At 48.0% G+C, this 27,567-nt stretch overlaps 1 protein-coding gene across 4 annotated transcripts; it reads right to left on the reverse strand.

The window, feature by feature from the left end:
• On the reverse strand, positions 1-25,940 carry LOC102571710 (leukotriene C4 synthase). Of its 4 annotated transcripts, none has more exons than XM_059712899.1 (7): positions 25,819-25,940; positions 23,700-23,765; positions 22,940-23,180; positions 18,400-18,499; positions 17,415-17,485; positions 16,992-17,073; positions 1-328 (listed from the first exon to the last, which is right to left on the reverse strand). In XM_059712899.1, exons 3-7 carry the CDS (start codon positions 22,995-22,997, stop codon positions 88-90), a joined length of 552 nt encoding a protein of 183 aa, XP_059568882.1. In that variant the 5' UTR covers positions 22,998-23,180; positions 23,700-23,765; positions 25,819-25,940; the 3' UTR covers positions 1-87. The 4 variants fall into 4 exon arrangements, with proteins under 4 accessions (XP_059568882.1, XP_059568884.1, XP_059568883.1 ...); XM_059712901.1 differs by lacking the exon at positions 25,819-25,940 and adding an exon at positions 24,563-24,661; XM_059712900.1 differs by lacking the exon at positions 25,819-25,940 and having other exon boundaries at positions 23,700-23,842.
• Positions 25,941-27,567: the final 1,627 nt, after the last annotated feature.

The raw sequence follows: 27,567 nt of genomic DNA on the forward strand, positions 1-27,567 counted from the left end.
TTCTCCTTCTTGAGGACCTTGTTGGACTGCTCTTGGCCAGAGGAGGGGAATAATTGCCGAAATGGAAGCTGACGGGTAGGGCTGCCTTCACTCTGCCATTTGCCATCCTGGAAGACAAACTTTGCATTGCTCAGTTGAGCCTGTGGCAGGCCATAATCCAAACCTAGTTCCATCTGCCGGGTCCTGTGGTCCAGCAGGTAGAAACTGGACAAGGAAGTAATTTGGCGAAGTGGGGGCCTCCTGGGTAGAAATCTCCGTGAGAAATGGGTTGCCCAATACTCGTGCAGCTCCTGTACTATGTTGACAATGGTGTCCATGGCAAGGAGAGCTGAAAGCAGAGCAATTAGTCAAGAAACCTGCAGCAGGAAGCTGTGGAACCCCAAGCCAACCTGCAGCAGGAGGTACAACGCTGAGAGGCTAGATAAGATAGCACTGAATTAGATGAGAAAACTAACAAGTACAACCTAACCCACAGGCTCGGCTGCCTCAACCCAGCACTTTGGTCTAGGCCGGCACTCCTAAAATACCGTTCCTCAGCTCTCTGCATAAATCACCCTACCAAGCAGCGAAGTCCTGGAGAGAACATGCAGCTCTGGTATACAGGTTAAAGAGGCATCCAGACACATAAATATAATGTAAAAGTTGCACCTTTGAAAAGTAATATACAGAAACTCTAACCCAGTTAGTCTCTAAAAAGTGTTAGCCTACCTTCCTTCACCCTGAAGATGGAAGTCGTGAGCCCAGATAATTGTCCTCCCTCGCCCCCAACAACCACACGCAAAAAGATTCTTCTTTTCATTGATGTCCCACCCCCACTGAGGAAACAAAAGTCCATCCCTTGCCTTTCTTATGGAGCCAGCAGTAGATATTCTGCAGGTCTGCAGAGGGGGAGGGAGCCAGACAGGCAGGGTTGAAGGATGTGCATCCTTCTTCTATCTAGGAAAGACAGGAGTGTGAGGTTGTACCAGCATTTCCATGGGCACCTCTATTCTCTAGAATCCTGGGCCACATCCAGACGAGTGTGAATGTGTGTTTCTCCAGGGACAAGCAGCAGTGGCACACATGCTTTGTGCCTCTGCTACTTGTCCCCAGGGAATGCCAGCGCTTCATGCGCTCTGGCATGCGCAGGTTACCCTGGGTGGGGTAGGCGAAGCTGGGGCCAGCAACTGTGCTGGCCCCAGCAGCCTTACCTGGGGTCCTTGAAGAGCTGCAGCCATGGCGCGCCTGCAGCAGAGAGCCTGGCCAGCAGCTGGAGCATGACCCTGGCTGGCCAGGCTCCAGTTTTGTGCAGCGCATGCTGCTGCCATGTGCACTGCCCCACTTTTTTTTAGGTGTGAGTTTTTTTGACCCGGGGATCTCCTGGGGTCAACCCCCCGTGCTGTAAAGTAGCAGTGTGGGGAACACATGCACATGTGGTGTGCAGTGCCACAGACGGGTCTACGGTGCCACATACCGCTCGTCGGCGCTCATCTGGATGTGACCCCAGAGGCAGCCGTCAGGGAACAGAGGTGTCCTTAGCAGAGGGGCTGCTGTGAAACTGCGCTGCCACGAAGCCTGAATCAGAGCCAGCACAGAGTAAACATAAATGCCCTGGCATCCCCGGATCTCTGTGGATCCACCCAGGTTGGGAACAAGACCATGGGGGTATACCTTTTCCCCAAAGGAACAATCAGATCTGAACTTAAGGTGATTTCTTTCCGCCCCCAGGTTTTCCCTTTGGGTTGTAGTCATTAATTGTGTGCTCGGCTTTTTCATTCTCATTAGAAAGTCAGGTATCATCAGCCTAAACCAAGAAAGGAAAAAAATACCTTCCTGGGAGCCTGTCAGCTTAGTGCTATGCTGAATAAACCAGCCCCGTGAGCAAGCCAGAGCCTTTCTACTAGAAGCAGTATTGTCATGTGCAGCGCTGCCACCACCTCTTCCTTTAAACCCCTCCTAAAAACCTCCCCCTACTACAGTGTCTGCACAGAGCTCCCCTGTGGCACTGATTGGGAAAGAGGCAAGTGCAGACTTCTCTTTTTCTGCTAAATCCTGTTTGTTTTATTTCCTCATCTTCCTACCCTACCTCCACTCTAGCCTACGTGTGTACCAGTCGCGTCATGTCTGACACGTGGGCTGTAAGGCCCTCTGAGACAGGCTGTTTTCTCGTCTGCACGGTGGCTGGTACAACTGGGCTCTGATCTTTTACTAGGATTCTAGGTGCTACTGCAATACAAATCACCAATGATAGTGTGTTGGCCCACGCTGTTCTGGGGAGGAGCAAATAGCTGATCAGTATTTAAAAGTCATCTCTTTAAAGGAAGAGGCAGCCTGTTACATGCTGTCTTAGTGCCTTTGTTTTACTCTCCTCTCCTTCCCTTTCTTTTTCCTATGTAGATTTTAGCCATCAGTATTTATACTTCAAACGCGAGAATCCTGCCTCAGTTCTTCTCTAGGGTCTTCTCTCCATCGATGCTCATTGCTTTTAGCTCGTAGTTGCTTTTCTCCCTGCATTTGCGTGTAAACACTTGCTTATAAATAAACGTCTAACTTTCAGTTAATCTGCAAACCTGATTAATTCTCCTGAAAGGCACTGGCAGTTTCACTCCATTTCTCATCTGAGGATTACAGAAACGGAAGTGCAGTGCGGTCTCGTGCTACTAATGCTTTGTGATTTTTTTTTCCTTTGTGCACAACAGGCTTTTAACTAAAGCTTTTGACTGCAGAAATCAAAGGGGATCTTTCCGCTGAAGGGGAGGAACTCGGGCAGGCACCAAGATGCATCTTTATGCTTAAAGAAAATTACATTCTACACAAAAAAAAATGCATGTTGTATGAGAGGTGCTTGTGCTCCCTCCCTCTCTGCTAATTCTCAAAGCGGGGTAATCCACAATGGGTCTCCTGTTCATTTTGTCCATACAAGGAAGGCTTTGAACCCACATTACACCTTTGTCATCTTGTTTTCCACCTTATCTTGCAAAAGCCTGTCTTCTTGCTCATTAATTACACTGAAAGGGGTTGTCGGTTATTAAAGACGGCTGAAAGCTCCCTTGTCCTGACCTTTCTTATATCTAAAGTTTGGTAACCAGCAAGGCCAGTTTTGAAGCCATTTTGAAGCATCAATATTCATTCTGCTTACATGGAGACCAGCCAATCCAGCCACCTCTCCACTCAGAAGCTATTGCCTGTTCCTTGATCCACAGCCCTCCTCTGTTCACTGGCAGCCTATCCAGCACTTGGGCCCCTGCCTTGCTCTTCACGAAGGCCCTGAAGCATCTGAAAAGATTTTATCCCTCTCTCTTTCTCCCTTTGCGCTGATCCCTCGGCTACCTGTTCCCTTCTACCCTTTCTTGGGAGCTCGTCTATTGCTTGTCCGATCATTAGTTGAATCAGACTTGGATCTCGCTTAGTTTCTGTACCAGTATATCTGCATCAGTTACATGAGTGCCGGCTTTTGCTTTTGGTTTCCGTTTAACTGCTCGAGTTATACTAGAACAATCCATCAGGCAAGTGCAGCCATATTATAAAAGGTGGCTTGTGTTATTACAGTTAATTTCCCTTGCCAAGTCAGAATAAGCTGTATTGATATAAGCATGCTTGTACCAGTGTAACTCATCCAGACTAGCTAGGTTGTGCTGCTTATACCAGTATAGTCAAAGCTGTAAAACTTTTTTGTGTAGGACCTGGCCAGTGCTTTTATTTTACAACTTGGTAAGCTCCATACCAATAACTCACTAGGCCCTGTATAGGGAGCTTTCAAAACCCACCAGCCCCAGTCGTAGGCCTGTTGAAGTTCACGATCCCAAGGGTGCAGGATCAGTCCTGCTGCTTCCTTTCAGTTCCAACAGTACTGGTCGCTAACTAGCCCTTCCTTCAGCTACTCACCAACATAGAGGATTTAGTTTCAATTCAGTAAACCCTCAGGAGCAGTCCCTTCAGGAGCTTTCCTCCCTGGTATTGATTTTTCGCTGCCCCCTTGAAGTTATGCCTGGCTCATGTCATCACCCTGCTTGCAGTGACTCACAATACCCTGTCTTAACCAGCGGTATTTATACACACCAAGGGGTATCCCAGTGCCACCTGTAGGCTTTCTATGTACCAGCAGGTCAATAGAGTGGGAGAAGCTTAGAGACTGGGTATTTCTCCAGGGAGAGAAGTCCATAGTGTTACTGCTGCTGCAGAGAACATCAGGGCTTTGAATACCTGCACTTTTGTCCAAATAACAGAGGCTATTTCCTCACCCCTTTTCCTTTTTTCTTTCTATTACTTCCTGGATTTTTCTGTAGTATATTTCATTCTCTCTCAGTGAGAGTATCTGGTTTTCAGTTCCTCGCTGCTTCCGAGCCACATAAACTAGAAGCACAAATGCAGCCACATTGCGTGCGTCTACACAAGATGCTAGAAGCGCAGTGGACTAATTCTACTGTGCATTAGCACATCACAGTGAAAGCTGCACTAATGCGTAGACTAATTCTTTTTTTTTCTTTCAGTAGAATTAGTCTACTATGCATTAGTGTCATGTAGAAACTGTGCACCGGTGCTACTGCGCAGTAGTGCCGGTTATGGTGCATTAAGCTAGTACCTGTTATTACAGGTACTAAACTTCATGCGCCATAATTCCAGCACATTAATGCACATGGAGACATGTCCATTGTGTGACTCATATGAGGTAAAACCCTAATGAGGACAAGGCAGTAGTAGCATTAATATGGGTTAAATGACCAAGGCAAATGCTGGGCCTTGATCAGTTAAGCCATATTAATGCTACTACTCTCAACCATGTACTGCTGCTGTGCAAAAACTGCAAACCACCATGAGCTCATTAGGATTTTAGCCTGCCTGGGGTAAGAATACACCTGTAACCTGGGAGGGCTGCAGCTTGTGTGCAGAAAGGCACTCACTTCAGCTACAAGCTAGCCTGGCTGCAATATGCAGCATTTACATCATTTAAGCTGGTGACAGTAGACACCATGGGCTGAATCTTATCTCATTTTATGAAACAGGATTTCACGTGGCTGCATAGGTAAAATAGTACTTATGCAGCCATGGCATTGCAGTTCTGGGCACTCACACCCAGCTTGAGATTCTGCTTTACCCTGCAACAAAACAGAATTGCCCTATGTATCCCCGCAGTGTAGACACACAGCTGCCCACCTGCCATTTAGGTTCATGAAGGAGAATAGGATTTAGCCCTTTGTTTCTGCTAGAACATACCAGACCCTTCATACCAAACCCAGGAATGTCTAGGCCTGACACAGGAAAACCAGGGGGTCGTGTTTGTGACTCTTATCGGCTGAGCTCATTCAACCTCCCAGGAGACTCATTTGCATCTATCCAGCCCAGCCAACATGATCCTTCAGGCCTCCCACCCTTTTCTACTACAGGGACTCCCTGCCAATCCTCCAGTCTCTCCCCTGTGCTTCCATATGCCCCTATTCCTTCTCCTCCCATACTATGGTCCCCTTTAGTCCCCTCTATATTCAACCTTTGCCCCCCATATGAGGCTCCAACCCCCTCTCCAATCTGTGGATGGATGTGCTTCCATGTTCCCTTCCCTTCCAGGCTTTCCCCACCCCAGCAGGGTCTCTCTGTTTGCCCATCATTCCTACTAAACAGATGTCCTGCTGGTACCCAAAGCCAGTAGGGTTCTGGGCTCAGTGCCTGGAGGTGTAGGACAGGACAAAGCACCTTACCCAGATAGAAACAGACACAGAGATGCCCTCGAACTGAGCGTAAGCTTCTGCAAACACATCCAACAACATGGGTCGCACAACTGAATATTTACTTTGCATAGCTTCAGCGTGACTTCCTTTCCTCCTCTTGCCTTTGATACCATTTGAATTTCAGTCAATAAAAACAAGTCAGTGTCATAACAAAATGGGGCAGCCAGTTTGTAATCATTTAAGGTCCTAGCCTGAACTTTCTCACTGCTGCAGCAGTCTGGATCCTGAGAGAGGGGGGTTGAAAGACATTTGACTACAAAGGTGCTTTCAAATGCCGTTATCAGCTTCGGGAGGGTGCAGCACTGGGGTCCAGGCCTTTCTAATTTCAACACATAAGTAACTTAAAAACGTGCTCTTTCTCTTCCACCACGAAACTGCTCAAGGCCACGGACATTCATCTTGTCTTCAGATCGGGCTCGTTCTGTCCTTTCCCCTCTTTTTAATTTTCTCTGCCCTGATCAGGCTAAGTTTGAGACTGACATGTCTGGGTATTATTTAGACCAGATTGACCTACTTCTTTCCCTCCTGTTGGCCCCTGTGTTAGGGATGCTGCTGCTATGGCAACCTGTGTAACACGCCTGCATCACAAAGGGAAATCTCCATTGAATGTGCCCTGTGCATCACTTGCTGCTTTCAGTTCACAGCGGGTTTCTCTCACAAACGTCCTGTTAGAAAATTTAGAGCTCAGCTTCCACGGATCTGCTCAGCCGGTCCCATCCAGCAGGGCCTTGTGGGTACCATGTTGCTATCCTTTGTCGTCTGGATATATCCCACTGCCAAATTCTGCAGCCTGGCATTAGGGGCACAGCGCGGCTCAGTTCTGCATATCAACACGCAGCTGTCAGCAACCTGACAAGTGTGAGCACGCACGTGTGGAGGCCTGCCTGCCGACACATGCACGCTGCACCTGATTTCACAACCGGAGCGTAGGAAAACACATGTACACTTTTTTGCAGCTTGAGGGTAGCCTGAGGCCTGTTCATCTCCAAAAACCTGTGCTAAGAGTTTAGGGGAGCTTGGTCAGTGTGTAACACACAGATAACTTCATACCGGGGCCTTGTACAAGCCGCGGCCTGCCACGCTTGGGGGAATTCAGGCCTTACCACCAAAGTAGACAGCTGCAATAGCGGCATTTCCCCCTTGACTCAACGTGACTAATTCTGAAATGCCTTCGCAGGAACGTGTTTGTCAGTCTTTCTTCCTACACAGCACAGCAGCCTTTGAGAGCAGTGCCACCTGGTGAGAAGCTCTCCTTAATGCAGTTCAGCAGAGCCCAGGCCTGAGCCTTTGTCATTCAAAACCCCAGACACAAAATGCCCTTTGAGGCCAGCCAGCTCTCTCTCTGCCTCTCTCTGTCCCAAACACACACAAAGCAGCAGAAACACCATTGGGAAACCGAAAGGCAAGTCTGCTCTGAAAGGTGGCTGTGAAGCCACTGCAGGTAGGTAGGCAAAGGAGCTGGAGGGAAGAGCGATCTCCAGCTGTGAAAGCGCTGTAACTATGCACATATAAGTCCTCCGTGCCCTGTCTTAAAAACAAACTTGATACCTTGAGCAAAAGGTCTCCTGCTCTGCTCTTCAACAAAGGTCATACACCAGACAGAATCCAAGTCTCACCCCTGATCAGACTTCGGCTCTATCAGTTAGTTCATAATCATTCATAAATAGTAACCTTGTGCCCAGGTTTGCAATGGCAGAGACTCAACATGCCTCCCTGTGGCCCTGAGGTTGATTTAAAAGTTAGGAAACGATAAAGAAAAATGAGCAGTATCTTTTTTTTTTTTTTTGAGCCACTAGGATCCACTTGAGCCACTTAAGCAAGCTATTTTCTGCAACCACCGGGGCTAGAAATGTCCCGTTTTTAATTGAAACGGAGCCTCTCCCTGAATGACAAGACTCCTTGGAGCCAAGCTTTTAATTAAAAGCTCAGCTACTGTGAGACTCAAGGGAACTGGCAACACTACTGTCTGGCTGTCTGCCTTTCCTACATGCTGTTCTAATTGTCAAAAGCAACCATGTTACAATAAGATAGGGCCAAAATGGGGTGATAGGCCGGAGACTCCCAGTTAAACTTTTGTGAATCTCATAGAGCCTCTGTGGGAGGACATGGGGGTGTGGGGTGCTCCACAGCTGATCAACAATGCAAGCCACTGGGAAGCAAGGGGAAGGACAGAGAGGGAAGAAGGTCCCATAGATTTAGGGCAAAACCTTGATCCTGGTGAAGTCAATAGCAACACTTACATTAACATCTGTGACAGTAGGGCTTAACCCTTAAAGATTTCTATGGTAGTCCATGTCCCATTTCCATAGTAGTCCTGGGACAAACAGGAAAGACTTGAGGCAAACTCCACTGTAGTCAGCGGGAATCTTTCCATCTACTTCAGTGGCCTTTGATTAGGCCCTCCGAACAGACACAAAGCCAGACCCACAATGGGACATAAATTATTGCTCATTTTTACCACAGGTACATTCTCAACATTCATTTCCGCTGTGACTATCAGCAGTCAGCTGCTTCTCTTTGCCCATGTCCTCCTAACCTCATTCTCTAGCCACAACGTCCTTACAACTCCAAAATAACTTTCTTTAAGTCCCTGTATGCATATTGGTTCTACGTGTACTCATGTATCATGCGTTAGAAACCATCTGTAGTCTATATTGTGATTTTAATTCTAAAGTGTGCCAAATCCCTTGCTGTTAAATTTACAAGGCGGCAGAAAGTGTAGCCAAACTGCTTACAGGGTCTTTATTTCAACACTGGCTCATATCAACCTCAGCCTTCTCCCAACTCTCAGGATCCAAACAGCTGAAGCAGTGAGAAAATTCAAATCAGGACCCAGATATTACAGACTGGCCATCCTATCTGTATTACATTGCCTTATTTTTATTTGCTGAAATTCAAATGGTGTCGAAGGGGAAGAGGAAGTGACCCTGAAGTTATGCAATGTAAATATTCGGCTGTGATCTATATTGTCGGCTGTGTTTGCAGAGGCCTTACACAGCATCTCTGTGTCTGTATCTATCTGCGTAAGGTGCTTTCTCCTGCCCTATACCTGTGCTCCACTCCAGGCAGCTAGGCCAGAACCCGAGTAACTGAAATAGCGTTATAGAGAAAATGCAGGCCCTTTTAAGAACAATAGCTGAGAAGAACAGCCATTAAACGTTATAGGAGAGAGGAAGAGTCTAGTAATCAGAATGACTCATCCCAATGGTACAAAAATCCCAGGGTCAAAAACTCTTGAGATTGGCTTAAAAATCATGACACTTTCAAAACAATTATCAGAGTTCTTTGCATTTAACTTACCAATTTGGAGGTTTTAGGGTTCATATTTTTAATGCAACCCTTCTGCCAAGTACCAGTTGGTAGCAACAAGGGCCGGGTACAAATTTCAGGGTACACAGTAAGTTTTCACTGTATCTCAAGCCCGCACCCAGAAATCTGAGATCACTGAATTTAGCTGGGGAGTCCCGCATAAACAAAACCCAAAAAACTAGCAAGCCGTGTAAACACAGAGGACAGATTTACTACAGAAAACAAAGGCAATGAAACAAAGGAAAGCAAAATACCACATGCAATTTAAACACTCCTAACTGCCACATATAGTCTCTACTTTGCACCCCTTTTGGGGAGACTCCACCCATGCCCAGGCAGTCTGGGACTTGGGGGCTCACCCAAAGGGTTAGTTCCAGGGTCCTGTACCCCTATCCCTGTCCGCTCAGCAACAGGCTGGGTAAAGGGACCCACACCGGAGAATTTTGTGAGCTGCTCCATGGGTTCACACCACCTTGGAGGGTGGCCAGGTCCTTCTGCGATGCAAGGGCCCCCTTGTTGCTTCCTAGAAGGGTGTACAGCGGCAATCTCTACTTCCGTGTGGTGGCTTTGCGGGGTGACCACACCCCAAAAATCCTAGATCCAAATCCTACAGCCCCAGCTGGAGCAGAAAACTGCAAAAGCACACACAAAAAAAGGAACCAGACCTATCCTGGTGTGGGCCTGGGCTGCAGATGGGCTTAGCTACTCAGCTAGGCTGACACAAGCAACTGCTATAGCAATGAAAAGGACCAGGCTCCAATCCTGACCCACACTTTACCAGGCTCTAATCCTGGTGGTTTGCTCCAGGGATTAATACCCCCATGATATTATCCTACCCCAAACCCAAGAAAGCAGAGCAGGGGGCAGAGAGAGGAGTCCCGGACTCAGAGACTCTCCTGCTCCTCTGAGCGTTCCCCTTCATGTTGGCTTCTCCGACTGGGGCCCTCCCTGGGGTCCTCCTAGCCCCCAGCTCCCTCTTCCTACATACCTGGTGTGACATCACCCCAGCTTCTCCAATCAGGGCTTGCCATGCTTCCAGTTTTTCCTTTTAACCAATTAAATAAAACAAGAACATTTCCCAGGTTAGCCAATCAGACTGAGGGTGTGATCCCCTTACTTACGTGACTGAGCCCCATACTCTCTTGTTTACGGTATCCCTGGACAAAGGAGCTTTCCTGCCTATCTGCAGCATATTTCTCCTTCCCAGGCTAACAAACAGGCAAGATACAGAGGACATGATCAAATCCAGCATATATAAAGCACGATCATATATTGAAACCAAAACACCTTTGTAGTGAAAAGTGGCTTGTACATTGTGTGTGGGTTACATTAATCTTCCTGTGCCATCCTCAGAACTAGAAACTAACTTTAAAGCAAACTGAAGCCAAGATTCTCCCAAAATGATGCAGTTCTAGAAGCAAAGACTTGGACAAAGATGCCCAGAATCCCAAGGCTCACACGGTGTCAGGCTGAATGTTGTCAACGCCCAGCATTTACACCTCCAAAGCATTTGCAGTTTACTCCTCACCACACCCAGCCTTAGAAAGTAAACAAGTCATTATCTCTCTTTTGCAGACTAGGAAATGGGGACAGAGTCATAAGTAACTCACCCAAGGCCCATTAAATTCCCCTGCCTGTTTTGACAGGAGGGAAGAAATTAATTAGTCAAGCAGGGGCAGGCAATTATTTTGGGCAGAGGGCTGCTTATTGAGTTTTGGCAAGCCATCGAGGGCCATGTGATAGACAGCCAGGGGCAGATAAATATTAATTTTCTAAATTTTGAAGGGCCCCACAGGCCAGATAGAATGGCCTGGTGGGCTGCATCCGGCCCGTGGGCCGCATTTTGCCCACCCCTGGATTAGTGGGAGAGAGACAACAAAGCAGTTTCCTTCCAGCCAGCTGCTGGCAAGGAAGAAAACTCTTGCAACACGTAGGAAGCAAGTGTGTGAAGTGAAAGGGTCCTGCCAAAGGGCATGTCCCGGACTAGGTAAACAGTTCTGTCCAGAGGAGGGATGGGGTGAGGGTAGGGTCCACTGGAGAGAGAGGGGTTGAATTCTTTGCTATGCTGGTGTGATGATCATAGGCAAGTCATTCAGGCTTGGTCTAGGCCTAGGTTTTACCAATCTTAGCTATTGAAAAAGTTATGCCGGTACAACCCATAATGTTGGTTATACTGGTCTGAGCCCCCTTCTAGCAGGATGACCGCATTCCCCTAGGCCCTACAGCCAGCTAGAGGGGTTGCAGTGCTTTAACTAGCATCGAGTTCAAGAACTGTTACCTGTGGGTGCGGATGCACATAACTGAACTGTACCAAGAATATCACTGATTAGGAGTGTGTTCATGACTGTCACAATTCAGCGGTGTCTGCACATACACCACCAACGGTTTTAAGTCAAAAGGTCACCTTTCGGGTATTGTAGTGCTTTGAGCTGCCACCAGGGGAGGGAGCAAATTTCTTTCTTTTTATTTTTTTTAAGTAGTATATTTCATGTTCCAGGTCAAATCAGCCAAATCTGTTCCAAGTTACATCAATTGAACAGAACATAATCATTCCAAAAAACATATCAATGGAGCAGGCAGAACCCAATCATTCTAAACACCGTGTATGGTGCTACAGTGGGCACCATGTATGGTGCTCCGTCCCAGGCTCTCACCCCGAGACTTTGGATATTCCCAAATCCATTGGCAGGCATCCATGCAGGCCCAAGCCCAGAGGTCTTAGGATTCAGATGTCTCCAGTTGATCTTAGCCCACAGTTTCCCCAGGATTTCCCTAGTAGCGGAGAAAGACCCTAACAAGTTGGATCGGGTGGGGGACTGCCTGGACCACTGCCTCTGCTTTCTGGGGCTGGGGTTTTTGCTTGTAGCCATGTTGGTCTAAAGACATTGGCAGGCAAGGTGCTTTGGGTACATGTGACATCTTTTATTAGACCAACTGAATAGTTGGGACAAAGTTCTTTGCAAGCTTTCGGGCACAAGCATTTGCAAAGTACTTTGTTCCAACTACTCCATCAGTCTAATAAAAAGATATCACATCTACCCAAAGAACCTTGCCTGCCTTCTGGGGCTAGGTATTTTGGGGGCTGCCCAAGGTCTCTGCCTCAGGCTGCAGCTTTTAAAAAGACTTTCCCTAGAACGACCAGAATTCTTATGGCTGATATCTTGTACTGGATCAACTGTATGGTTGGCATGGACATAGCCAAGCTTTCAGGTATCACAGTACCTTTCCTCAGACCTCTGAGACATAAGCAGTCAGAACTGAGCTAAATAGCAGATGAAACAAAAGCTAGAGCTGTTTAATTAATTTCATTTCACCCTCCCTCCCCAAGTGTGAGGTTGATGGGGAGGTTGTGTACCTAAATACCTTATTCCTGTCAGGTGCTGGGTGAGGAAAAACAGAGCCAGTGCACAATCGGCACTTAATACCACCAAGTGGCTGCCAGTTCCACGCTCTGTTAATATGAACTGGTGTATTAATTGTTCGTCTCCCAAAATTAGAGGCATCTTCCCCATCCACCTAAGTAGTGAGCCAGACCAGAGCAGCCAGTTGCCATGCTGGGGGGCAGGGAGGGGTGCAGTGTGGGATGGCTGGAGGACTGACCAGACACTAGTCATGGAAAGTTTGGTGCCTGTACATAACACTGAATGGGTTCAGGGAAAAAACAGTTCAAAATAATACCTGATTATCCAGGTACACTATTGAAACATTCTGGGAGGTTTACACTGCTCTAAACTGCACACTTGCAGTTGCACCCACATTTAAAATGGTCCAAGTGTTATATATGTAAAAAAGGCCTGAGTCTCTCCATGCTTCATTTTCCACTACTGCCTTAGAGGGATGTTGTGAGGACACCATGAGACATTGCCCAAAAAAGTGATTGAAGTGAATGGTGCAGGGTGAGGTAGGGTGGGTGCATTTGCAGGTAGCCCGTCTGCCAGTGGGATTTTCTTTCAAGTTAACAGCCTGTCACACTGTTAAATTCTGTCTGTACCTAATGTGAACTCTGTGCTCTGATTAAAGATCATTAGGCAGCAGCAGACTAGCAAGGTCTCTAACGGAAGGGAGGGAGCTTTCCTTCCTCAAAGGGTGCCTTGTATGAAAATAAACTCCAGTTCCTCTTATGGAGCAGTGTGCGAGAGTAGAAAAAAGATGTAAAGACCTGGAGGAGCTGGGGCCAGAGCCCATCAGCAGCACTTTGTAATCCTGATGCTCTGCAGTAGAGGAGAGAGCTGGCCGTAGTGGCTTCATGCTGCTGAATCGCTGAATCGTTAGTTGTTTTTTGCTGAGCCATCCCACAGCCCTGCCATGCCACCCAGCACACAGACAAGCAGAAAGGCCTCACATGGGGCAGGCAGGAGGGTGGGCAGGCTCTGGAGACTGCCAGGGTTGTAAAACTGGCTGCCGCTTGACAGGGACATTGGAGCAGTGATAAGCATCCTGTTGGAGCAGTGGTAAGCATCCCAATGAGCTTGTGTGAGACAGCAAGCAAGGGTTTTACCAAAGAACTAGACTCTGCAGGGGCACCCCAGGACTGGACAATTTTGTTTTAACTCTCTCTACACCAGTAGGTTATTTTGCTTTAAAAATGTGGGGCTTGTGATCAACTTGTAAGAGATGATGGACAGCATTAGTATTAGAAGCTAAATAATAGCTCATGTTGGGACAGAAGTAAGATGCCTCTTCCCCAGGCATGTGACAAAGTCGGCATAAAAAAACCAAAACCTCTTTTCTAACAGCTTTTCACCAAAGCTGTTAGAAGAACATTTTGTCATTGTTGTTTGTATTGTTATAGCAGCCAGGGTCAGGGACCCCATAGTGCTATGGACCTTTGGTGTCACTTGGATTTAAACCTTTCCCTGCAATGGTTGCTACCCCACAGATGCTGCTACACTGGGTGAGGGGGTGAGAGCCAAGAGCAAAACTCACTCTAGGGGGTTCTTGCTGCTCAAGCTGGATGAAATGCAGGAAAAGCAAATATAGTGAAAAATTAGTCATCTCAAGCATTTTTTTTTTATTTTTTTTTTTGGCTTTCTTGATTCTAGGTGTTACTAATCGCAGACTCAGGGACCAATCTGGATAATTTTTTATAGGATTTCTTTAACTCACGGTGTGTTAATGTGACTGCTTTTCACAATATGGAAATGAGGTAGAGTCCCCCTCCAGACTTAGCACAGACAGCTTTGCATTCTTAAAGCCACAGTACCAACACTAAGGGCTGGTTCCCAGAGCACTCAGTGTTTTGGATGCTGAGTTCTTTAGAAAATCCAGCATGGGAACCATCTGGTAAGAGATAAGACCCAGTTGTGGGTGCTGAGCTGTTGAAAAAATGCTCCTGACTCTGAGAGGTGCTGAGCAGTCAACTGCCAGCAAAATCAGCAAGAGCTGCAGGTGCTCATCACCTCTAAAATTCAGATGCTACATTAGTGAAGTCATGTAAGACATCTCTTCTGTCCCATTTTATAGCAGGGAAACTGAGGCAGGGATCAGATGTGATTTGGCCAAAACCCACTAGCCAGTCAGGTGTGAATGTTCTGTGCTGCATGCCAGCCTAGGGAGGAGGACACGGCACAATGGTCTCACCGTCATTTTATTGCCACTACTTTACATATATACTGTTGTGCAATAATTGTTTGACACTTGTACATCAAAACTGCTACAGCCATCCTTATTGACAGAAAAGCCCAGCTAAGGTCAGTAGTTATTAAGTGATAGTATTATTTTCTGACAGGGGTATTGACTAACTCTTTTTAGGTCCTCAATCCATGTACTAAGGAGAATAATTTCTATGAAAGCCCTAAGCCAGCCATCTCACATCTTAAACATGCCTACAGCCATCTATCTGTTCTGGTCCATATAAATTCTTCTCAGGAGCATACAAGGTTCTTGTGTCTGTGAACCCACCCAAAAGCATTCTCATTTGCCTGCCTCAGGTGTGACCCTGAGAGCCAGGGCGGCTCTTGAGGAATGAAATCCTCCCATGAGCCTTCATCTGGGGTGTCCTGCGGTTCCTGTGTCTTGCGAGGGTTTGGGGTTAGGTTAGTCAGGCAAAGTTGCAGTTCTTTGAACCAGGATTTCTTGAAATAAAGGCTTCAGTCCCTGACCCCAAAGTAAAAGCCACGTGACACTGACATATCACATACAGCTTTGATGGTTTTCTGCATAGACTTAAGGCCCAAACTGCCCCTGAGATTGATCACTTGGCATCCAGCACCCATGTCCTGTCCCCTCTATAGTGTCACCCAGATGTTGTGAATCAAGGCAGGGGACTATTAGCCCATGAACCGTGTTCCCAGTGAGCGAGCTCAGATCACCAGCTGTCTTGGGTCTATTGGTTGACTAATCAAAGATGAATCAGCCCAACACAGGGAAGTCACAGCATGCCCAGTCTGGAGGACAGTCTCCCAGCAGTTACACCTTCAATCTGTCTAGTCCAAACTGGGAGCTCAAAGCTGCCTCTTTATATGGCCCTCGTTTACAACACAGCTTGTTCCACTGCCTGCCTTTGGATTCTCCTCCTCCTTCTCTCATCTTGCCTGGCTCCCAGGGTTAGCAGAACATAGAAACAAAAGCAAGGGAAGTCATGGTTAAAAGGTCATGCAGGGCACAAGTTAGATGCACTGTGTGGCAGGAGACATGCCAAAAAGCCCGACTAAGTCATCTTGTGCTTAGAACAGGTTAGAAGCTCTGCTGCAAGCCAGGTGTCAGAATAAATGGGTAACTCGAGGTGACATCCTGTGGCTGCTCCACATATGGTCAAAACAACACAGCAAACACCTTTTAGATACGTGCAATAAATCACCCGGCTTACAGAAGCCAAGCACTGGCACCTAGCAGGGTCACCCTTCCCAGTGCTCCAGCTTCTGCAAAAAGAGGTGAGGTCTGGAGGGAGACAGCAGAGCTGGCAGCTGAGAGGCAGGGAGGTGTTCCCCAAAAGCCTCCTTGGGCATCCCCTCCAGTGCCCCCAGTCACACTTCCTCTGGGTTCTGCCACCCCACCCAGGAACATTCCTCATGGCCACTTGTCTCAGGGCAGCCCTGGCTGACTTCACTCCAGTGTTTCCCTAGCAGCTCTTGCCAGTTCCAGGGAGCCGACATACGATGTGCTCAAAATGTGGGAGCTGACATTCCCTCCACGGGAAGGCAGGGCTGGGCACAGCCAATCTGTTAGCAGAGGTATGACACCTGTACAGGGCACAGCGTTAGGACAGGATGAAGCAGGAACCTGTGAGTGCAGCAGAGAAGGGAAGGCTTTGCCCAAGTAGATGCTTTTCTCATAAGTCCATGAGCCGCAGGACATTCAGCCCCACATAGTGAAAGAGCAGAGAGTGCAGGATCCCAGCTCCTGACAGTCCAATGAGAATCCAGATTAACCCAGCGTTGAAGTACATTGGGGTTAACCTGAAGGGATTGAAAAAGAATTAGAACCACTGGCCTCTCACATGACACCTTTTTGCAGGAGGGGAGAGAGGTGTGGAGAGGGTAGGTCACACAGGCTCCCTCACCCCTCCCTGGCCCAGACCTTCCCTTTCCACCTGCACTAATCCCCTCCCCTGGTGCTGGCTCCCCTACTACTTATGATCAGGGGAAGCTCAGGACCTCAGAAGACTCTCTGCACATGTGCTCTATACCTCCTGCCCCAATCTGTACCTGTGCCCCTGGCACCATTATGACAAGGGCAGTGGTGTTGGGACGGGTTTCCCATGAGACGTAATGCAGCCTTTATGAAACATTATGCCAGGATTCTGCAATGTCCCATACAGTCACTGATTCCCTTCCTCTAGCCCAGACTGCACCTCCCAATCCAGGGGAAGAGAATGCTTGGCAGCTCTGATTTTTGGTGATCTTTCAAAGGGAGGCCTGAACAAGGTGAGGAAAAGCTGTAGCCTCAGGAAGTGAGCCAGGCCACACACCTCAGGCTTTATATCCCCATACCCAAAACCCCAGGGGAGCTCAATGTCTGTGCCCAGCAAGTCTCCATTACCTTCCCGAGGCAGACTTCTTATACCCTGTGAAGTAGAGGTAGCGTGCGTAGAGGTAAAGCAGGCCACAGACAGCAGCCAGACCTGCAATGGAAAAAAGGAGACAAATCCTAGCAGCCCGCACCAAAAGCTTTGGGGAGCTGCCCGGGCACCCAAGAGACTTGACTGTTCCTCAGCTCGAAGCACTGATCACTCCTCCAGATGGGCAGAGCTGCTGCCTGACCTCTCTGTTCCCAGCCCACCCCTTTCAGACTTAACCTCTGGGGCAGATCCTGGTGGCTCCGTACCTACAACGAGCATGATCCGAACAGAGAACTAGGGAAGCCGGGCCCATCACCTCTGACTGCCAGCACGCAGCTAGCACACCAAGCTATGGAGAGCAGATGCAGCATTTCCTGTCTAACCCGGTAACCAGGCAGTCTCACCTTGATGGAAGAAGAGGCCAGCCGGCCAGAGAACAGCCACAAAGATGGGGAAATACTCAGAGCAATTCACCCTGAAGGAAAAGAGGAAGAATAGGGTTGTTCCTTCTGCATCTCCCAGGGGCTGCAGGTTCCTGTGTTTCCACAGACGAGTTTTCCATAAGCCAGCACCCAAACGTGGGCAATGGTGCACAGTGCCCAGGGTCCTGTGACCAGCATTTTGTCTCCCCTTATTTTGTCCTTGCCTTTGCCCTTGGCACCTTTGGGCCATAAATGGGCACATTTATGGCTGAGATGTGTATGAGCAAATCTCAAGCTCCCATGTGCCCCAGTCACTCATGATTGAGCCACAGCAGCTAACCTCAGAGCAAATCCAGCATGGCCACTACTACCTGCGGTGTCAATACATGATATCACGGTGACGCTGCCATCAGGGGCTCTGCCAGATTGAGCCAGTGCCAGCAGGAAGAGTGTATAGCTCTGATGGGTCTGTGAGAGTTTTACCAAAAACCCAGCAAGCGCTGCACCAAGACAGCAGCTTGATTGACAGAGCAGGTGAGGGGGGTGTACCTCCTCATGACTCTGGCCCTGGCAAAACAGTTCCTCCAGCTCCCCCTCTCTAGCACAACACTGTAAGCACCTCCAGGCCCGTGAAGCCTTATGAAGAAGTTGTCTGATCTGCTCTGCCACCAGTGAGAGCCTGGGAGCAGAGGCAAAATGAGATATCTTTGTGCCCTGGGCAGAGATACCAGGAAGTGGGGTGAAGGGTAAAGGGGAATTGGTGCCCAGTGCTTCAGAGTCTCATCTGATCGCAGATGTTCCCTTCCCCCTGAATGCTGATACCATGGCATGGGCTCCCTGGGGATGGGCCCTTCTAAACTGGCACCCTGGGGTAGATGCTTCACTTGCCCGACCCTAGCTATGCTACTGTATGGGAGTCTCCTTTCAGAGGCTTCTTTAAACAAATAAATTGCAAAAAGTCTCTTACTGTGCTCGAAAGATCCTCTCGAATTCTGGGGGCCCTGCAACTTTGGGAGGAGAAATGCCATACGTCCGCCTGGCATAGATCACCTGGAGGCTGAAGTAAGCTGCAAGGAAAGGAGTAAGGGAAGGATGATGTTACCAGCCTGCCTGGAGAGCCAGAGATGAACTGTGGTAATGGAGCTCCTTTGATAAGCTGCATCCTCTTATTACAATCCCACAGTACACAGCGGAAAGGGAGGTTAGAGTAACATCTCTGCATGTAATGGGGCCATGTCTCCTGCCCCCCCACCTGGCCTTCAGACTACTCCTGCCATAAAGAAATTACATGGAGGCCTTCTATAAATACTCCCAAATGAATAAAAGAGCTTTTGGACAGAATCAGATTTCTCCCCAAGTCAGATATTTCAGAGATGCTGGATTTTTGGTGTTGGTCTAATAAAAGATATCACATCTACCCAAAGAACCTTGCCTGCATATTTCAGAGAGGCGTTTAGGGAATGTACCAGCACTCTGGCGGGGCTCACACAGTCCAGGTCGCACGGCCTGGACTCTGCGTTACACTATCTGCATCCCGCATAGCTCCATGTCAGTTTATTTTATCCAGAAGAAGAGGTGATTTGGCATCTGGGCTCCAAGGTCTTTTCAAAGGAGAACACACAAAATCCTGAACAGTGTAAGAACTGACAGCTGGAAGCCGAAATTCGAATGAAAACTCAGCACAACCTGTGAACAAGTGGGGATGATCAACCATTTAGATAAACTCCCAGGGAACAGCGATCTTCTGGCAGAAAAAGCTCTGATTGCACAATCAGCATTTGCCATGGAAAAACTTAGTTTTCTTAGGAAATTTACATTCTTTCTTGTGGAAAATTGGCCGCCTGCCTGGGAAGTTCTTGTCCACTTCAAACTAGCCGAGTTCAGAATACTGAGCCTGTGCTTCACTGACTGTCAGCAGTCCTGCGGTGCCCTCAGCAATAGGCAGCGACGTGGGTGCTCAGCCCTGCTGCCTTCTTCTGCGAGGGAGTTCTCTGCCTGTGCTGGTCCAGAGCTGAAAGAAGGAGGGCGGCTGAATGCTTGCACGCTCTTGCACGCTCTTTGACAGGCTGCCAGGCCAGCAGCCTCATAGATTTCATAGATATTAGGGACCTCACAGATCAGTGGGGCCAGCCTCCCTGCCCTTGGGCAGCCTCTATTAATTTAATTTTCTGCCAATTGACAAGAAGCCAAAATGTGCTCTCGTCAGGGGGTTCTTCCTACAGTCCCATCATCTGCAGCTGTTTGTGTTTTAATATGGATTTTTTTTTGTGGGAAAAGATCAGGATCTGAAGTATTGTTCTCTAGCTCAACCTTACTTATGACCAACATCCTTAGAAATGAATAAATGCTGCTGTTAGTGACAGCAAGAAATCCCCAATGAATGAAGATGGGTTTGCTTACTTATTTCACGACTGCAAAGTTAAAGTGAACAACTGCATTGAATTACATAAAATTTATCTGATTGAGTGTGACCATGTAGTACACTTACATCTTAGACTGGGGGCTTTCAACCTTTTTTGGTCGGTGTACCCCCCGCAGCCAGTTGAGAGGTGGGGAGAGCCCTGGCAGCCAGCTCACAGGTGGTTGTGGTGGGGGGGTGTCCCTTGGGCCGTATCGTCGAAACCAGAAGTGCTGGCAGCGCCGGCGAAAACAAAAGTGCTGGCAGCACATGGCACGCAGCGGCGCAAAGTGCTGGCAGTCCCACCCTTGGCTTCTCCATGTCATGGCCACGTACCCCCTGTGGCCTTCTCAAGTACCCCCAGGGATACGCGTACCCCTGGTTGGCAACCCCTATCTTAGACTCGTGACAAAAAAAGTAACAAATAAAAACCATATATCTATCTGGAGATGTAGGATGCTTTAAATTAGTTTAATAGGAAAGTGCACATGGTTACATGGTAGTAGACATGAATCACTGCTGTAGCCTTGAGAGATAAAGGAGTTTTTGTGATATCTTTTATTGGACCAACTGTATGTCTGAGAGAGAAGTTTAACAAACTTCCAGTAACCCGAAGAAGGGTGGAGTGTGTCCAAAAGCTTGTCCAAAAAAAGATATCACAAAAAACCCTGGTCTTTCATACATAGCTGCTGCATTTTCCCAGAAACTTTGAAGGCATTTGCTGGTTAGCTAATAGCAGCATATGGGAATAGAGTAGTACCAGTAGTCTGTTAACTCCTAGTAACCATGTTCTATGTCCTAAAAGCCATCGGTCAGAACAGCACCGTGCTTTAAACTGGGTTTTGTGTGGTTGTGGCCAATCCATAAACATGGTTGCTTGTGATCTGATTGCGTCTGAGTTGTTTCTTAATAGGAGTATGTCGTATAATAAGCAAAAAACAGAACACTGCCCATAAGAAAGATATATTTTATTTGTAAAACAGTGTTAAAGAGATAATCATTTGCGTTCTTAATTTGTCTAAGAACAAACCAGGGTTTCTAGAGTCGTCTTCATTTGTAACTGTTCAGCTACTGTCTGAGGAATGATAGTCTTCCAACATTCAGTCACATTTTGATGTTGAAATTTTTAAACATTCCATTTTGATCTTTTTTTAAGTGTAACCACTGGTGGAGGAGCTGATCCTGCTCGTAAGCAGCACAGCCTGGCAAAAAACAGGCAAGGTAGGAACAGGTCTAGGAAGATCCTTCCCTCCCAGAACCCCTTGCTCCCGCCGGCCAGGACCGCGTGTCGCAGAGCACCAAGGTGCTCTGCTCCTAGAGAGGGGAAACTGTTGGGGAAAGAGCCCTGGCAGGGAATAAGGAGCACAGCTGTGGGTTGCCCGGGGCAACCAGGAGGTCAGCTGACCGGAAGGGGCAGGGCCTGGCCTTCATAAAACCCAGGGGCTGAGGCTGGGCTAGCAGTTCCCTGCCAGCAGCCAGAGAGGCAGGAGCTCCTAAAGCAAAGATGCGCAAAGCAGCCTGACTGCAGATACAGCTTCAGCTGAGTAAAGGGTGGCAGCTCTATGGTGTCCAAGTAACGTTGTTACAGCCAGGCAGCTTATGTTTAAGTTGTAGCCAAGAAGCTTGAGTTTGTTTTGCTTTGTTGTTACACCGGTGGTTTGGGTGAGGCTATAAGGGGTTGGAGGAGGCCTCATAGGGAACCCGCAGCAGCGTGGGGACCCCAGTGCCAGTGAGGGCGTGACGTATGGGGTGCATAGACCCCAGCCCCAGGAGGGGGCACTACTGAGAAGCCCCAGTGTGGGCGTGGCGAGCCCCAGAGAGAGGGCGCTATTGAGAAGCCCCGGTGTGGGCGTGCCCCAGTGCGAGCGTGGCAAGCCCCAGAGAGGGGGCGCTACTGAGAAGCCCCAGTGTGGGCGTGGTGAGCCCCTGAGGAAGGGTGTAGCATTGCAGTAAACCCTGGAGAGAGGGGGTAGTAGTGCAGTGAGCCCCGGAGAAAGGGGGTAGCAGTGCGGTGGGCCCAAGAGACAGGCGGCTTGACCGGAAAGACCCAGAGTGGGCACAGAGAGCCCAGGAAAGGGGCGGCATAACGGAGACGGCCCAGAGGGGGCACAGATGGCCCCAGAAGGGGGGCGGCAGTACAGAGAAAGCCCGGAGAGAGGGCGGCGGTACCGAGGAGGCCCAGAGTGGGCATAGAGAGCCCCAGGAGGGGGCGGCAGTACAGAGGAGGCCCGAGAGCCAGGCGGCAGTACGGAGGAGGCCTGGAGAGACAGGCGTGAGTGTTGACAGAGACCGAACGACGTCCGTTCCAACTGCGAGGCTTGGGGCGTGGTATAAGGGGTGGTTGGAGCCACGCATAGCCCTAAGGCTAGGGTGCCTCCAAAGCACCCATTTACAGGACAAGACCCACAAGGGGCCTGGGAGTCCATGGGGATGGAGGTCCCAATGAACCGTGTCCAAGAGGGCGTAAGGCAGCCTCCCAAACTGATTTAAACATCAAAGACATGGTGGGCGAGAATCGGAGGGTGCCCTTGGACCGGCTTGGCATGGGGGAAGGGGCCTTAAGGAGATCACGGCCCTCCTGGAGGACCCCGCCCATGACACTGCGCTTCTCCGGGCCTCCATTCTCCACAGCTGCAAGCTCCAGGCTTTTAATTGCAACTGAACGGCATGTGCAGTCAAGGAGCCATAAGGAGCCTACCTGTCAAACAGGTTCTTCTCTTTCTTTGGGAGCATCTTCTCATTTATGGGGGAAAAGAAAATCCCAAACAGGTAGAGACTGAATCTAGGGGGGGAAACCTCTATTATCCTGACATCCCTGGCCCCAGTTTGAGTTGGTCTAATAAAAGATATCAGATTTACCCGAAGAACCTTGTCTGACTATGTCCTTAGACCAACCCGGTTACAACCTATACCCCTGGCCCCAGTTTGTGGTTCATACTCTTAGAAAACACTGAAGAACATCAGAACGACAGGTACCAGGGCAGACATTTAATAGGCAAAGTGATACATTAATTAGGCAAACAGAAGAGTGGGGGGAGGGAGAAGGGGGTGTCGATGGTACCTGGCCTGATCCAGCGGCAAGGAACATGCAGTTACATGCTTGGCTTACCTTGCTCTAAGACACCCAGAACTGTCACAGCAGCCAGAAGATGAATCTGCTCCAGCATGTTGACTCTTCCAGGCTACGGGCCCTGGGGATCAGTTGCCTGCTTGATGTCTTCTCTCCTCAGCTCCTCTCTGCTCTGATCAGGAGTCAGGGTCCTCTGGCAGACAGGAAGGCTGGATGCTGGCAGAACTTGCTGGGTCCAGAGCCAAATGCCCAAGAATGGAAGGTTTCTGGCTTCCCTTTCCTTTACAGATGCAGATAACAGAATACAGCAGAATATAAAAGGAGTCCTTGTCTATATTGGTATTTCCATTTTCACTCTCTTCCAAGAAAAAGAGGAATATCCCAAGAGGCAGGCATAGGCTAAAGAGAAAGGCGGGACTAGTAGCTGGAAGCAGAGGATAAATATTAACTGTTAGATTTAAAATCACCCCCTTCCTTCTACTCCCTTCCTCTGTCACAAAGATGTGTGTCCGGTGCTCTTTCTTCACCCTGGTGCACAGCACTCTGTGGGCTGCTCTGCATGTTTCCTGAAGATTTCTTATCACAGTGACCCACCCCAGTGCCCGCTCAGCACTCTGACATTCTTACAAAATACCCACAGCAACAATGAAGCAGCAGCTGGGATTCAGCTGTATTACACAGAAATGATAAATCATCTCTATAGAACCTGGCTACCTATGCAACTGTTCCACTGCAAGGGGGAGACTGGATGGTAGAGAGTGATCAAAGACGCACAGATTTATTTTGCAGAATATTTTACCTGGAGGGAAATGCTGCAGGGCACAAATTTCAAAGCCACCAAGGAGGTTTAGACACACGTTTCCCACTGAAAAGAACATCAAAACCCTCTGGTTAGAGTCAGAATTCTCTGACGTGGCTCGCAGCAGTATCAGCAGGAGCTGTGCCTGAGGAAAAGCTGCAGGTTTAGCGAGGGTATCGCAGTAAATCCACCGCATTACTTACGCTTCATAAACCAGGAGCAATCCCACGAATGTAAGGCCCATTGCTAACACAACTGGCATACGTGAGAAATTAATCAGGCTTTGTTTCCTTCTTTTGCACTGTTGCTATGCGGTTTCCTTTGACTCCATCCCAGAGCAAAATCAGAAACGGAAGGCAAAGCCATGGTTAAACCTCACTACAATAGAAATTAGATTAGCCCAGCACAGTTTACAGGAATTACATGGAGCAAATAGTACTGACAAATTTCCTATCATCTAATAATGTCTTTTAAATAGCAAAAGGAAAAAAAAAAAGTAATGTCTTTTGCTGCCTCTTTATGAACGAGAGATGACCTGAAAGGCTATAAAAACGTCCATGATTGTTTTTCTGCACTTAGAAGTATTAGTAATGCTGGGGTTTGTTTTCTCTGGCTTCATTTGAAGGGTTAAAAAAGAGTCAGGGCCAGATTCTGTTTCATCTATTAGTCGCGTAAGCAGATTTAGGTATCTAAATGTGATCCTATTCTGCCCTGTTCAAGCTAATGCATCTGCTTTGGTAGCATGCTGTCATCTTACTCTGAAGATTGAGTCACAAAAACCAAGAGGAAGCAGAAGGACCCACCCACCTTCTGCATTACTTGTTTTTTCAGAGGATTGCACTTAAGTGCTTGAGTCCACTTACGTGCCTCGGAGGTGGACTAGAAGTTGGCCCTGGCTGTGTTTTCAGCTCTCAGTCATGGGGCAGTAGTTTCTAATAATTAACAAAGACAATTTTTCTCCCAGCTGTTTGCCAGAGTCCAGTCTATTGACAAAAGGAAATGCAAAACAAGGCAAGCAAAGAAAAGACAGAGGCCGGATGCTCCCTTCTCTTACACTGGCCTAGATCAGAGAAATATCCCTGACAACAACAGTCACAGGCATAATGTTCATGCACATGAGATGAGGACCAGGCCTGAGGAATTTGCAAGAATAAAATAAAATCCCTTTTCAACTCAGGACATCACAATCCTGCCCACTCGCCTGTCATTCTGAAAAATAATTTGAAGCATAAGCAGAAGAACAAACTCAAGAAGCACAGACTGTGGACAAAATTCCTCAGACCACCTCTGTTCTTGCAAGGAGGCACAACCCCCCTTTCTTTCCTTCAGCAGGCTATTCTTTTTTAAGCCATTCGAGGGAAGCGAGCTAGAAACACCTGCCTTTTGCTGTCGGGTTCTGATGGCTGTCCCCAAGGCCATGCACCGCCTGACGAGAAGGCCAGGTCTCAGTTACACCTTTATCTCCCTAGGAACCCAATGAACAAACCATGTATCTGAAGCTCCTTTTTAATCAGAGATAATGCTTCAGCCAAGGAATAAGTGGCTGGGAGTCCAAAGCTACATATGCTGCTGATACAATATTGTGAAGAAACATTTAGGAAAAGCAGGTAACTGCCAGGGTGCTTTCCCTTCACTTAAAGAAAAAGCTTTCTTAGGTCAAATGTACACATGCTATTTTAATCCCAGTCATAAGTAAAGATTTGCAGCACTATACAGAGAGGAGGCTGGATGAGAAGAAAGCCATAATTAATAGATCATACACAGGGGAAAAGAGAATTCAATTCAGGCAGGTGTGTGTTTAATGGAGGCATCTGATTTATCAAAGTTACTGTTCCTCTTTGGGGAAAAGCTGTCATTGTGACAAAAAAAAAATAGCACAATGTCCAGAAAGGATTGTGGCAAATATGAAAGCTATCGAGAGAGCTGAGACCTGCTGGACCCCTCGCTCAGCCGACTGGCACAACCGCCCAAGAGACCTGGTTCCAGCAAAAGGCTCCGAAAACAAAGCGCTCGAGACACAGAGGAGCAGCATCCCTGTTGCCAACACAGTGAGGGGCAGCAGCGACCGGGCAGCCCGAGTACCTAACCTAGGTGTGAGATATAATAGAAATCATTGTACCTGCTCCGAGTGCTCAAGGAGCTGCTTCCGAGGGCAGCTGCTGGTCTTGTTAAAAGATAAAAGAGGAGGGATTTTTTTTTTTTAAACGCAGAGGAAATCAAAAGCAGCTTGACTTCCAGACCACTTCCTTCCTAGTGTACAACCCTGTCTTGCCAGGGTGTGCAAAGCCTGCAGCAAGCTTCCTCTGCCAATTGGAAAAGTGTCTTCTTCCTTGGAGGGAGGTGTGCTGCACTGCTCCTGAGCTCCGCTGTGGCTGCAATTGTGTGTCCTGTGCAGGGCTGGGAAGAGGCAGATTTCCCGCTAGTGAACTCCCACCCCCCCACAACAGGGGAAGCAGGCTGCACTTTTGTAGCAAGAGCTTGCCACTCTGTTCCCTGCCCCGTTCCCTTGCCCCACTTGGCACTTCGCTGTGGGGTTGCTGATGGCACTTTGCCTGGCCTGCAGGCAAAGAGCTTGAGCTCACCCTCTTTTTGTAGCTGTGTAAAAAACAGGTCTGTCATTCAGGGAAAGATGCTAGTTTGAGTTAACACCCTGCCATGCTGCTCTTTCAGGGATGGGGCAAGGAGTTACTCGCTCTCAAAAAGGACACCAGCCTCTGCATAAATGGCCCTTTGCTAGCAGCAATTCAAATTACAACAGTATGCAGCTTTGTGCCTATCTTGAAGCACATGTTAAGCCTCTCGATTCAGAATGATTTAAATAGATATCTCTGGGCTTCCTGAATCACAACATCTCAAAGAGGTGAAAGAAACAATCCGTGATTCCAGGGATTTGCTGGAGTAAATTATGGGGGGGTCCCCGGCCCCCCCAAAAAATAGTTCATAGCTTTTTCACAAAGCCAACACAAGCTTCTGCTCTGTGTAAGAAACTTCATCATGAAAAAGCAAGGCAGGAGAAGACGAGGCCTGATACAGAGCCTCTGCTTTGTTTTAACCATATGGAAATGTTTCGGTGGGGGTGGGGAGAGACATAGAGGAAATTACCATTTTTAGCAAATAAGGAAAATCAGATCAACTAAGCTTGTTTCAAAACAACATAAGAAGCCAGGGCTCCAGGGGACAGGACAGGCAGAGCCATTTTTTAAGGAAATACTTGGAAATTGTTTGAAACCATTGAACTTAAGCAGTTCTGAGTTCTTTTCAAATCCAGGGGTGTAGGTTGTAGCCGTGTTGGTCTAAGGACACAGGCAGACAAGGTTCTTTGGGTAAATCCGATATCTTTTATTAGACCAACGATATCAGATTTATCCAAAGAACCTTGTGTGCCTTTTCAAATACATGCACGCTTGTCAAACATATGCTCGAAGCTCTGATGAAACAACCATTTATAGAAGCTGCCAAATGGAAGTTAATTAAACTCTTGCTACTGATTCAGGAGTTATGGAAGTATACAGTTAACTTTGGCTTAAACATATTAAACCATTAAGAATCTTTCCTTTGTTCTGCTCAGTCTCACAATGCTGTCACTGCACCATCTCCTTTCAGATTGTTTTGCCAGTTGTCCAAACCCCTTTTCAAGCAGAGCATGAGAAATGGCAAAATCATACAAGACAAGTCAGCGTGGACAGAAGTGGAGGGGGGATGTGACAAATTGCGGGCAAGGTAGAAGAAGGGATGGCTTACAATGAACCTCGAAGGAAAGGGGAGTAGTGTGACTGCTCAGTGCTTCTAACAAGATCTGGAGAACATAAATGTTCCCCTTAGCATGGGGGTCACCATGCTAGTGGCTGCCCTGTCCCCCACGGGAGCC

Source organism: Alligator mississippiensis, chromosome 9 (assembly GCF_030867095.1).
Source record: "Alligator mississippiensis isolate rAllMis1 chromosome 9, rAllMis1, whole genome shotgun sequence".
NCBI classification, from domain to species: domain Eukaryota; kingdom Metazoa; phylum Chordata; order Crocodylia; family Alligatoridae; genus Alligator; species Alligator mississippiensis.

What these genes read in the sequence shown, in the direction of transcription:
- LOC102571710 (XM_059712899.1), bottom strand. Translation starts at nt 22,997, where the DNA reads ATGCTGGAGCAGATTCATCTTCTGGCTGCTGTGACAGTTCTGGGTGTC. An exon ending in TGGCCTCTTCTTCCATCAAG is followed by an intron (nt 17,074 to 17,414) that starts GTGAGACTGCCT and finishes TTTCCATTGCAG; the next exon opens with GTCTGGCTGCTGTCTGTGGC. An exon ending in AAGAAGTCTGCCTCGGGAAG is followed by an intron (nt 329 to 16,991) that starts GTAATGGAGACT and finishes CTCTGCTTTCAG; the next exon opens with CTCTCCTTGCCATGGACACC.